This window comes from Cimex lectularius, unplaced genomic scaffold, assembly GCF_000648675.2.
Source record: "Cimex lectularius strain Harlan isolate CLEC.00 unplaced genomic scaffold, Clec_2.1 scaffold98, whole genome shotgun sequence".
Classification (NCBI taxonomy): Eukaryota; Metazoa; Arthropoda; class Insecta; order Hemiptera; family Cimicidae; genus Cimex; species Cimex lectularius.
Window position 1 is genome coordinate 220,877 of NW_019392897.1, and position 12,564 is coordinate 233,440.

General features: G+C 30.3%; 2 protein-coding genes across 5 annotated transcripts in view; one reads left to right on the plus strand and one right to left on the minus strand.

Moving 5' to 3' along the window:
* The window catches only part of LOC106664218 (MORN repeat-containing protein 3-like), a 106,708-nt gene extending 94,252 nt beyond the window's left edge, over positions 1 to 12,456 (plus strand). For all 3 annotated transcript variants that reach the window (XM_024229196.1, XM_014389711.2, XM_014389712.2), the window contains 2 exons: positions 2 to 189; positions 12,156 to 12,456. In XM_024229196.1, coding sequence (XP_024084964.1) covers positions 2 to 189; positions 12,156 to 12,320 — 353 coding nt within the window. In that variant the 3' untranslated portion in view covers positions 12,321 to 12,456. The remainder of the gene's footprint in view (position 1; positions 190 to 12,155) is intronic.
* LOC106664216 (ceramide glucosyltransferase) lies at positions 464 to 10,131 on the minus strand. 2 transcript variants are annotated; one of them, XM_014389708.2, is made up of 3 exons: positions 9,663 to 10,131; positions 3,214 to 3,300; positions 464 to 3,113 (listed from the first exon to the last, which is right to left on the minus strand). In XM_014389708.2, exon 3 carries the CDS (start codon positions 2,653 to 2,655, stop codon positions 1,474 to 1,476), a length of 1,182 nt encoding a protein of 393 aa, XP_014245194.1. In that variant the 5' UTR covers positions 2,656 to 3,113; positions 3,214 to 3,300; positions 9,663 to 10,131; the 3' UTR covers positions 464 to 1,473. The 2 variants fall into 2 exon arrangements, with proteins under 2 accessions (XP_014245194.1, XP_014245195.1); XM_014389709.2 differs by lacking the exon at positions 9,663 to 10,131 and adding an exon at positions 4,047 to 4,065.
* Positions 12,457 to 12,564: the final 108 nt, after the last annotated feature.

A 12,564-nucleotide genomic window follows, 5' to 3' on the forward strand; every position in this document is an offset into this window, starting at 1 on the left:
GGCAATGGAAACAGGTACGAGGGTGAGTTTTTTGAAGGGATGAAGCAAGGTGCAGGAGTCCTATACCATCTCAAAACTGGACAAGCACAAGAAGGTATCTGGATCGATGACAATTGCGTCACTAGTCATATACGCGACATCCAGTTTAGACAAGCAGCTATAAGTCCTACACCATATCCAATTCCAGACGTATGTAATATTTATGTAAATTTAATAACTATTTATCCATAAATTAATATGCCCTATATTTATGTACAAAGATAGATAACACGTATGTGTAATGCAGCTTTGTAGATTAGTTAAAATGCAAATTAGTACTCTATGACATTTTGACCTTACAATTTTTGATTAAATTAAACTTTTTCTATTTCCCATTTAATCAATTTACGATCATTTCGATTTAATTATACAATGACACAGAATTCAAGGTGGGATGAAGAAGGGGTAATAAAATGAAAGTAGATTAGAGCAAAACAATTTTTACTGTACTAAAATTATAATCTTTACACTATACAAAATTCGGTCCAAATCTGTGGGGCAATAAAATTGCCTTAAACATGTTATAATCTAATAAATGTACGTTAAAAACGTTATTGTAATAAGTTAATATTGAATTTATTGGCCCAAAACTTGAATACATAAAGCGAAAAATGTATGCATTTTTTATTTACTTCATTGACATTCTTAATAGGTGAATCACAGATCATTTTTTAAAAAATTTTATATTTATTTATTCCATTTTTTTTTTTTTTTTTTTTTGTTCTTTGTCCAACAAAATTATTAAAGGTTGGATAGTTTTGTAATAAAAAATACATTATTTTAATGCTTCAATTCACTTTTCATTTTCTTTCTAAATGTTTATGTTACCTAAAGGTATTTTGGCAAGATATTTTGTTGTCTTGAAAGCGTTAATTTCCAAACATAAAACGTTTGGAAGAAAAGTCAAAGTGATACTCCAAATTTAATCAGAGTAAAATGTGGCATTACATTTATAAATCTAATTGAACTGTACAATTGATAACTAAAATTACTATATTATATAATAGTATTACAAATGTGGGAATATGTACAGTTAACATGAATTATCACATATTTTCCTGTGGTAAATTAATAATGTAATAAAATATTAGCATTTGGTGAAAGCCCGCTTAGTTAAACAATAAATAAATTGTTCGAATGCCCCTCTTATGTTTTACTCAATACTTGCATAAGCTTTAAACAAACATAATATTATAAGCTAGAAAAATTGTATCTGTGTAATACTGATTTATTGTGTATTAGTTTGCTATACCTATACTGCAAATGTCTATGAATAGTTTATCAAGAAATATCTAACAATATTTATAATGGCAATCATAATTACAATTTCATAAATGTAATAAATATCATATAACTGCTCTATGGTTGCTTATAATTACTTGAAATAATTTAAGAATCAATTGAATATTGCACTATTTTGTAATCATGTAATAATCACACTTTACACTCTTCGGCTACACCGCCCCATTTAAGTTTGTACGTTCTTGTTCGCCATTTAATTTTTGGGTTTAAGAGGGCTTTCAGAAATAAATACGGACTACAGGCTTCTCTGAAAATCCACCCTATCACAAAATCAAATTTGTTGAATGGTAAAGTTCCGTTTTGTACTATTGAAAGTAGTATCCAGTCACAGAAGAACCAAACTAGTACATGAACTAAATAGAATAAAATTGGGTCCCAATTGAATAAGAAGTAGACCGCACCGGCAGTGCACGCACCTAACACGAGACATTCAGATAGCGGTTCGAATAGCAATGTCAAAGGAAGCATGGCCACACGTAGCTTGACCCATCGACGCAATCTCGCTTGAAAAAACTGTACTTCGCAAATGCCCGAGTTTTGCCATGCGGGCTGACTGCTCACGGTTATTTTCCACCCCCTATCTGTCAACGATTTTGCGAGGAAAAAGTCTTCGGCCAAGTAGCAACTAAAAGCCTCTATCCCTCCGACTTCGTCTATGAGGTTTTTCCTAATCAAAGCCGACATGCCCGTGTGGCAATTGATATTCAATAAATCGGCAGCCAGGTAGATCCTTGCCTGAGCCGTACCGAAGTACACTTTTTCTAAAGTACCGGCAAAACCGCCACGATCACTAGTAAAAGGCATTTGGTGAACTAAACCGACTTTATCTGTCAGATGATTTACCATATCTAACAGAGTATCTTCCTTCATCCTAATACCGCTGTCAGATATTAATATTAAAGGATGGTTGCTATTGACATAGCCTTGATGCATATTATTTATTTTAGGGTTCACACCGACATTTGAACCTCCTGTGAATATCCTACAAACAACGTTAGGATATTTATCTTGCAATCGTTTTGCAACCATTAACGCCGGATCGGATTCCTCTTCAATACAAAAATGAATCTCATAAAGCGGATAATTCATTGTAAAAAATGTTTCTAAATTATTAAATAAATTTGGATCGACGCCCATAAGGGGTTTTAAAATAGTGACGCCGGGATATCCTTTTTCATTTGGTAACAGTTGGGTTTTGCGGTGTAATCTATATTTCGCGTAGATGATTGCTAATATGTGTATTACCCATTTCCCACCCCAGAATATCAAGATGAATATAGACAAACTATAGAGAGTATAGAACAACGGAGTCATTTTAATATGCCCATTTTTAATAATAAAGAACAAAATCTAAATCTTTTAAAGTATAAAGTACATTCTACATTCATTTTGCTAAGCAAACATTTCAATCATCTTCTTCTATTAAAACAAGTTCCAGAATCAATTAAGTATCTACCGATAAGAGAGTTATCAAAATGTTCTTTCAATAAACAAATGAATTCTATTAAATTAGACAAATCGATGAAACCTTTTATGCTAAATTCTTTTTTGATTTGACAACTCAGTTCAATATTATTAAACATGCAAAAATAAATATGAGCATTAACTACAACATAATTGCCTTGAGCTAATTCACTTAAAAACTGTAGTAGCAATGTTTCCTTAAACCTGTCTTGCTTTCTAATTCCTCTTGAAATCTCTTGACAATATGATAATGCTTTTCTGTTATGAAAAATTTCAAAAAAACTTCCATCTTCACAAGGGCAAATTTCCTGGAAAAAAATTCAAATTAAAAAGAGAAAAAAAATACACAAGCAGCACAAGGTCAATAAAAATGATAATTAAGTTCTTTATAAAGGCACAAGGACATACCATATTATGAAATACCATAGAGATGATATGGTCTAGAGATCATTGTCATATCCATTCGTTTATCCTGATTTGAAGTAAAAATATATCCTAAAAATAAATATTATCATTATTATTTTTTTAATTAAAAACACTATTAAAAAAGCAACAATGAAGGCCACAAAGCTAATAATAATGAGAATAAGAAAGGGAGAGAGAGAGAGAGAGAGAGAGAGAAACACAATTATAAATCCAATTCTTTGACATGAAACGTCAAAATCAACTACTTAACTAATTTCTGCAATAAATACAACAACAAAAGATAATATTCAATTGAAAATGAGCACGCATAATTAACTTAATTAATAGAACAGAAATAATACAAAAAATTAATAAACTTCATCATTCAATCTTCTTTCAAATGATAATACTTCTAATTTTATGTTTATACCAACAATACTCCTTTTTATTATAATACAAATTATTTAAATATGTAATTTTAAAACAAATGATTTGGTTATTAGAAAAGAAAAAATATGAAGATATTAATTGACATTCAATTGTTTAATTTACAATTGACATTTTGGTCACTTTAAAATCAAAATTAATTTATTCAATCTTATGTCACTATTAAAGGTAAATGTGTGTTTTTTAGTGACTGGTTGTTAATAATTTGTTAATGTCGTCAGGAGCGGTCAAGAATGAAGTATTTTGAAAAACACCTTTTTTTTTCTTGACTTTTGACCTTTTTTCGGACCATCTTCAGGGCTTGGTGAATTACAAAACAAATTTTGATTGAAAAAAATGCAATACACATGTAAATAATTTAAATTTTGAACCAAGTATTTCATACTCACATAAAATAATAGCTCCACACTTTATGTGAGTTATTAAAGAAGAGATTGATTATTTAAAAATTTATTTACAAAATCCAATTGTAAACACAAGTGGGAGATTTTATCTGTTTTATTTACCTCTAATCCTTTAAAACAAGCCAAATATTGTTGTAACATAATCAATGGAGCATAGTCGAAGAAATAATTTTAAAAAATTATTAAGGGTGGCTACTTTTTTTTTATCTCTTAACATTATGTATAAAATGTTCTTCTACTAGTTTGATTCTGTTTCTAAAAATTGCACGTGTGTTCTTAAAAATAAACAATTCTTGGAAAAAAAAAACCTTTCTACCAATTTACATATAATTTAAAACTACTAGATAGAATTCATGCAGTAAATATTAATTGGAGTTTTGTGATGATGTAAAACATGCAAAACTAGTCTAAACTTAAATGGTAGTTTTCCTAATAAAATAATTATTACTAATTTCTTTGTTAATAATGAAATAAATTATAATAAATACAATAATCATATAATATGTATTATTAAAGAATTATATTACATTATTTTTTTATCTAAAATTATGCATCCAACAATGACAACAATGCTGTGAGATATATTAAATTATTTGAATTTTACCAAGATTCATTTTTTTTTTTTTTTTTATTTCTATCTTAAATCCTATATCAAAACAGACAATTAAATTGCTCAACATCAAAGGCTTTATGTTATTTCCTAAATTTACATATTTCTACTGATGATTAAAAAAAAACTTTTATTAGTACAATTACCCATTTATCAATTTTGAAGTATCACATTATTTAAATTTATCATTAATAAAGTTTATATATAGTAATAACCAAAATGCAATGGTTAAAAAAAAAAGCACATGGATATAAATTTATTGTAAAACTTTGAAAAATTTCCGAACATTCCAAATTGTATTGGAATGGTGAGATTTATTTACGAGGTTTTTGCCCATTCTAGATATTAATGAAAAATAATAAAATACTAATAATTCTGTGATTATTAACTAATATCGGTTGAGTAGGAGGGCAAAGGCTTGGTCATTCATTGTACGAGTAAACATTAATTATTAAAAAGCAAGATATAAAATAATTTCATTTATAAAACAAACAAAAAAAGTTAAAAATGTGATTACAAGGACAAATAGCTATAGCATAATACGATTAGCAGTTTAATTTAGGAATTAAACAAGACTGTGTACCCCACTCATGGAAATTTTCGAGCGGTTAACAATAAACAAAAATCTCTTGATAGGATTAGATTAATGATAGGATTAGATTAGAATGAATTATAACATTTATGTGATATTTTTTTTTAAACAAATGTTTAGAAAACAATTCAGTAATTATAAATTGCTCAGTATGCAAATATAAGATAAGGCATCGTTAGTATTAAAAGACAAAATTGCAAACTGTAACAATGTCTTACTCATTAAAGTTGCAACTTATGAATAAGAATAAAACCAGGTTAAATTTACTTCTGTAAATTGTCTAGGGGCAAAATTAATGTAAATGCATGGATATGATCTAGGATATATGTATATTCTCGAAAAAATTCTTTACATCAATTTATAAATAATTTATAACTAATAAATAGAATCCATACAGTAAATATTAAAAGGAGAGTTTTGTAAAAAACTATAAAACGTACAAAACTAGGCTAAACTTCAACGGCAGTTTTTCTAAGAAAATAATTATTCCACTTCTTCATTAATTAGAAAATAAATAATTACATTACATTATTTTTTTAGATATAACTTTCATCCAACCATACAATGATGAGGTATATCATCTACTTCATTCCCAGTTATATCTTTGCCCAGGAATCCATACCAGTTAAAACTCTGTCCACTAAAATCAACCCCTCTCAGTTGTTAATATATTTTTGTAATCAATGGGTCTGCAGAATTTTCATTTCTGAGTTCTTGGTTGATGGTACGGATAAATAAATCCACAACCACTTAACTTTCTTATTATGTATGTAATTGTCTAATAGACCTATCTACGTCTATCCATCATTATCTTTTACATAGATATTGATTTATTTTCTTTTTATCTACCTACAAGTTGGACATATTGAGCAACCTTTCCCTACATAATGGACACATAAGCGTACAAATCAAAAGTAAGTGACCTTGTGTCGCATGGTTCTATCCTAACCCACAGTGCCACTTTCTTTTAATAATTTTTATTACATTCTTAGCGTCACAGGCTGGATCATGGTGAAGGGACCACCTGTCTTATCTGCCTCGTCCACGTTTTCGATAGGCTCCAGATCTATGTGTCCGTGTACCCAAACAACAACCACCATTTTGACAAGCTCCAGTTCTTTCTATAGTATCGTTTCTTTCTGAAAGATATTCTTTGTATGCATATTTGTTATTGTAAAGAATATGTATATATTTTTTGATAGTGTCCATCCTAATTGTGTGGAACTTCATAATATGTTCATTGGTAAGAATTAAAATGGCTTTTCCACAATAGCCTATTTTGTGGTAGACGATGTATTTCTTATCAATCAACATATGTATATATTTCTGATCCAATGTGAATCCAACTTTTGCTAACACCACTGTTCGCTTCCTGTGTTGATTTGTTTCCCAAACTACCTTTTCTGACAATATTTATTTACTAGATTTGGATTAAAGAATAAACATTAAGCCCAATTCTTTATTATGTTAAACTAACACTACTTTATTTCTCTCTGCTGTAAAAAAATTCAAAATATATTGTTTTTATAGTTCTACTTGTGGAGTTTATAGTTTACTAACTAAGAAGTTGCTATATCTTAGTACATTAGTACATTGGCCAAGTTTCTAATTTTATTTTTTGTACTCTCAGAGGCTTTAAGCTCACACGCATATAATGAATGTATTTTATTTCCGAAGCTCCTTAGTACAAGGAACACAGCCTTCATCTCTGCCAAACGTACACCGTGCTGAGGAAGGCAGTGACGTTTCTATCCCCCTTTCTGTGCAAGCGGCGGCAGGGGGGGTCTAGCTAACAAAAGCAAACACCAATTTGATGATTTAACGTGGGATGCTGTAATAAAAACAAATTCTGGTAAAACCTATCAGTAGTAAATGACGCTTTGAGCTTATCACCCTCAGGTTTTTGATCTATCACACATTGTGTCATCTTATGTATAACCGTTTCCTATTTTTTAAACAAATTAGGTTTTTTGTCAAGATTGAACTATTTTTGCAGAACCCCAGAATAGATCAAACAGAGGAAAAATACCTTTAGTTCTGGCAATGGTTGAGTTTTATTTATCATCGGAAACATGATATAAACATTTTCAGTGATTTCACCTGATTATTATTATTTTTTAATTATTACATTAATAACATTCATACCTCAACAAGTCTTGTTATTAATGCATTAAAAAATCAAAGAAGAACAATCAGGAGAAATCGCTGAAAATGTTTATAACTTATATGAAAAGCTTTTGATGATGAATAAACTCAACCAGGGGGCGTCGGTGGCCGCAAGGTTAAGTCTTTGACACGGCGCTCATCACTGTAAGGTAAAGGTCCCGGGTTCGAATCCAGCGGCCCTGCATTCGAACCCGACATACTTACAAATGGGCTTTTTTTCAAAAACACTGGCACCCTGAGGGTTTATATGACCTCTGCTGTTTCGAACCCTCGTTAAAAAAAAAAAATAAAAAATAAACTCAACCAGTGCTGGAAGTAAAAGCGTTTTCCTCCATTTTTTACCTAAGACAAAGTAGTTTCAAGTTATGGTTATTCAGATGGTTAAAACTAATTTTATTAATTTTGCATGCCATGATTTATGTATTTGTATTTATTGCAAAATGAAAGGTTTCATAGGAATAACTGTTTAATTTTTATAAATATAAGTTACAAACGACTGCAGAATGATTTAAATTTGTAAAGGTATACAGACATATGATTATTGCAGGATTTTATTGAAAAATGGAACACTGTCTTAGAGGTGTGATTTAGTATATATAATTGATTGTGATTTAATATATATATTTATATAATTATTTGGAGATCGTGAGATGCGGTCTTGGGTTATCTACATCACACAAGTCAGCATTTCACTATCTCCAGCCATTATTAATAGTACAATCAGTAAGTAAAAAAATGTGTGTCTTATTCTTATATATAAATTTGATGTTAAATTGACCAGAACTAAAAATGTATAATATATACTTTTGTAGAGCCTGGAGGAAGGTACAATAAAGTGCCGAAAGCTAGGAAAAGATTTAAAATTAAAAAGAAAGTTGGTTATCAATGTAACGTAAAATATCGTAATAAGCGTAAGTTATTTGATAAAGCTACAAAACAACTCTCTTTTGTCACTGTCTTATTGCTGCTCAGTACATCAGGGCCTCGTAATTGTGGATAAAATAAGACAAATTACAAACATAAATACAGACACAAGATAAAAACACGACAGCCCGGTTAGCATTAAAATTACCCAAGGGTACTTGATATTCCTCAGCGTAATTGGAGATATGTCCCTTCCATTCACGCTAATAAATTACATTCACACTGCCCCAGAGTACTCGACATTCCTCAGGGTAATTGGGGAAGTTTGTTTAACTACTCAAATTTAGTTTTTAAAATTTTTAAGAACGGTTCCACACAACTTCAAAATAGATGTTAATGAATTGGTTCTAGAATAGTATAAAAATAATCATTTTTCTTGTTTTGCAAGAAACGTTTTTCTGAAATGACGTCACGGGAGTTGCAAATGATTATGCACGATGATTGAATTTGTAGCTTTCCATATGATTAGGGATGAAATCATGAAATGTCAGAATTGGAATAAAAGCGAGTTAGACAATTTCGTTGATGAAATTTCGCAATGCGGTTGCATAAAATTTAAAAAAATATATGTCGCACGAATTGTCGTAAAAGCATTAGTGATAAGTTACAATTAATTAAGATTTTTAGTTGAGATAAAAAAGTCAATGGCAATTGGTCAAACGGACCACGAAATTAGTGAAATTAGTGATAAGAGTTTGCTTTTGTAAACCGGTTTGATTGTGTGTTCTGAAACGGTGTGCTATTTCCAAGAAAGAGTTTCACATCCTTGGGCATTGTTTAATCGTTAAATTACACGTCTTATCATTGTGCACGGTGGACAAATTCATCTTTAACCTCGGCCGACACACCGAATTAGTCACGGGGATGAATCATAAACATCATAAGGATTATTTTATTTAAATTATTTATTTATTAAAAACGAGCAGTTCGTTTTTGTTTGTTTTTTTAATCCCCGGTCGATCGAAATCCGCATCAACATCAATATCGACAAATTGAGCCGAGGGGTGGAATGCCGTGCCGAAAGGACGCGAATCACGGCACGAAAGTTCAAATCGCTGTTTAGGAGCAAAAATAAATCGTGAGCTCGTGCTCGGATGCAGAAAAAACTAGAAACAACTCAAACCCAGGTCTAGCGACACTTGTCAAGGATACAGAATCCTTTTTTTAGTATTAGACGAAATACTAACAATAGAGTCCCGTTTACAATGCAATAATAGAAATTTTATTAAATATTGATTAAAAAAAAGTAAAAGAAAGACATACAAGCTTGTTTTTATAAATTCAGAAGCCCAATGCAAATGTTACTTACGGTTTTATTTATTAAATTTCCCTTAGAAATCGAAGATAGCTATATAAAAAAACTATTATAATTGCGATGTAATTCAATCCAGGTTTTTCACTTTCACTTGATTAACGTTTGTAACGATAAACTAAGGTTGAAAAGAACAAGTTGGGTGTCTGCAGCGAGGTGTGAACCGTTTCGAGGAGTAGGCGTGAGCATAACTGGCCCGTTTTAGATAAGTTCCATGTTCGTCGCCTCGGCCTTTTTCCTTTTCGTCTGATGTAGGAGAGAGTCAAGTCGGTCGGGCGGGCGGGCAGGCAGGCAGGCAGGCAGGCAAGCAGACAAGGCACACTCGCTCACTCACGGCCACACTCACGTCTCACGGCCACCAGTCACCACACCTCCTCGCAGTTCACACCGGGGGACAAACTGACAAAACGACACTCCGGCCAACATAAACCGCAGACGAACTGCCCGACCGGCTATTACTCTTTTTTCTTTCTCGTTTCGCAGTTTTATTGAAAAATGTGAAAAACTGAGCACTGTTTTTTCTTTTTCAAATATAAGAAAAGATATTGAAATAATTTCGGTTGTTTAGCTTCATTTCGCCCCTCCAGCAAAATGTATTTCTCTTAGTCCAACTAGGAAAATTATTATCATTTTTAAATTAAATACTAAAAAAAAATAATTATGAACGTTTCTCATGTTTATTTAATTATCTGATTGCCTAAAACACATATTCGATATCATATTTTCTAATTACATGCATTACCATTTACTGGCCCAGCACTGAAAAAGTGAGAAGTCGGACCCCATGTATAGGCAAAACCACTAAAATTACTTTTTTTATGTGAAAAAACTTCAAAATATCTGCTGTGATTTTTTTTAAAAACAAATATTTGTTTAATGTGCAACCTTCAATTACCTTGATTTTAAAAAAAGTGTATCTTGCTGTTGTGCAAGATGATTTTTATCAGTTTGCATCTTCCATAGTTGGTGGGTCATTTGTTTAGTTATAATTATTTAAACAAGGCTGAAATGACCAAGCTGTCGGATGCCCCTGTCACAAAAAAAAAAAAAAAAAAAAAAAAGGCAGAATGACTGAATGTAAATGAACCAGTAGTTAGTTTTTGAACAATGCAATAATTAGAGGCTCGATTTATTTGTGAAATAAAATATAAAATATGTACATAAATATGTATTTATTTTTAACAAATTGCAAGTAAAAAAAAAAAAAAAAGGAAAGTATGTAAAATAATAAACATTAAGTTATGCATTTTTTACACGAATTTTATAATTTACATACATATATATTAGTAGTATATATAGTTGTAATATAACAAGGCAATACAATAGAAAATAAACCTTTAATATTCAAATTTATTGATAATAACATACATTTTTAAATTTTCATAAATAAAAATTACCTTTCTAGTGCTAAAACAGATGGTATGAAATAAAAATACATTTTTCAAAAAATTAATAAGGATGATACAAGTGTAATTATGAGGTATTTGAAAAATGTGAAAAAGAGATCAAATTTAAAACTTTAATCTTCAAAATTATTTGAAATAATTGACGTTTTAATTTTCAATAGGAAAATCACGTTGATCTGGTGCTAAAATATTTTTGTACGGAATAAAAGAATGTCCCTCATTTACAGTTTTAATGGGAGCCCAATTGAAGGCTGCAATTACATTTAGAGAAATTGGAATTTATTTTTTATATTTTCTTCAATCAAAATAAAAGCAATCTCTTTCTTCGATTAGTCTACCTGGATTTTTTTTTTTTAGCAAATCTGTAACCTTTTGTTTCACTTTATCCCCCATCCTGCCTTAAATTTTTCCCAATTCTGGAAGGCATCTTAGAGTAAATATATTTAAGTAATTTCTTTTGCCTTTTCTAGGGCTACAGCATTTTCTTCAAATTTTGCAATTTTGTCCTTAATTTTTTGAAAAAAATTGCACTAAAGTGCCCGGTGGTTCTCCATCTCGTTATGGCAGGTTGTGGTGGAATTGATAAATCTGACAAGTCATCCTTTAAAACCTCTGCTCACTGCTTTAAGGAACTTTTTATATTTGGTATCAAAGAATCTACTTCTGAAAATTCACTTTCCTCGATTTTTTGTTTTGTTTACATCTTAAACTCGTTAGTTCTATAAAACTCTTCTTATGTTGTTTGCTCATGTTTTAAATTTTCATAATTTTGTTAATTTATTAATATGGGCCAAATTATGTAAATTACGGTGAAATACGTATTATGAAAACGTAAAATCCTCCAAATATTTACAAATATATAAAATACGGTTTATTTGCTTTTAAATGCCATGAAAAATAAAATAAAAGTACCAAAAATGGTGTACAAGGCTCAGAAAAAATATATGCATGCATGTACATCTGGTCCCTAGTAATAATAATATTATGCTGTTTAAAATTTACATAGGACAGTTTTCTTTAAGATATACTAGAAATATAAAATATATTAATTTACCTTTTTTTACTGTTTTCTTTTGTTCTATAGGTCGGGTTGCTTAATTGGGAACAAGTAATTTCCAATGAGAGCAAGGCGCATGCAGAATATTTGTTCAACAGGAGTAAAATATCTCCACCAGAGGAAGTCGAATGCATAGTTCAAAAGAAGTGTATTTGCCAAATTGGGAAAAAATGTGACCGGAACTGGTTATGATGGGGAAAAAATACTACAAAGCATTTATTTATGCTTGGCTTTAAAAAAACCAATATTTCAAAAATGTGCAATTAGAACAAATTCTTTGTAGGATCTATATTTATCCCAAATATATGTTTAGCCTGTGGCATGAGTATAAGCTGATGTTATATTCTGGTCAACATTAATGTTAGAAATGTTTTGATCAATGATTTTGTTCAAAAATCAAATTGATCAACTAATTTTTTTTTTTAATTAACAGACT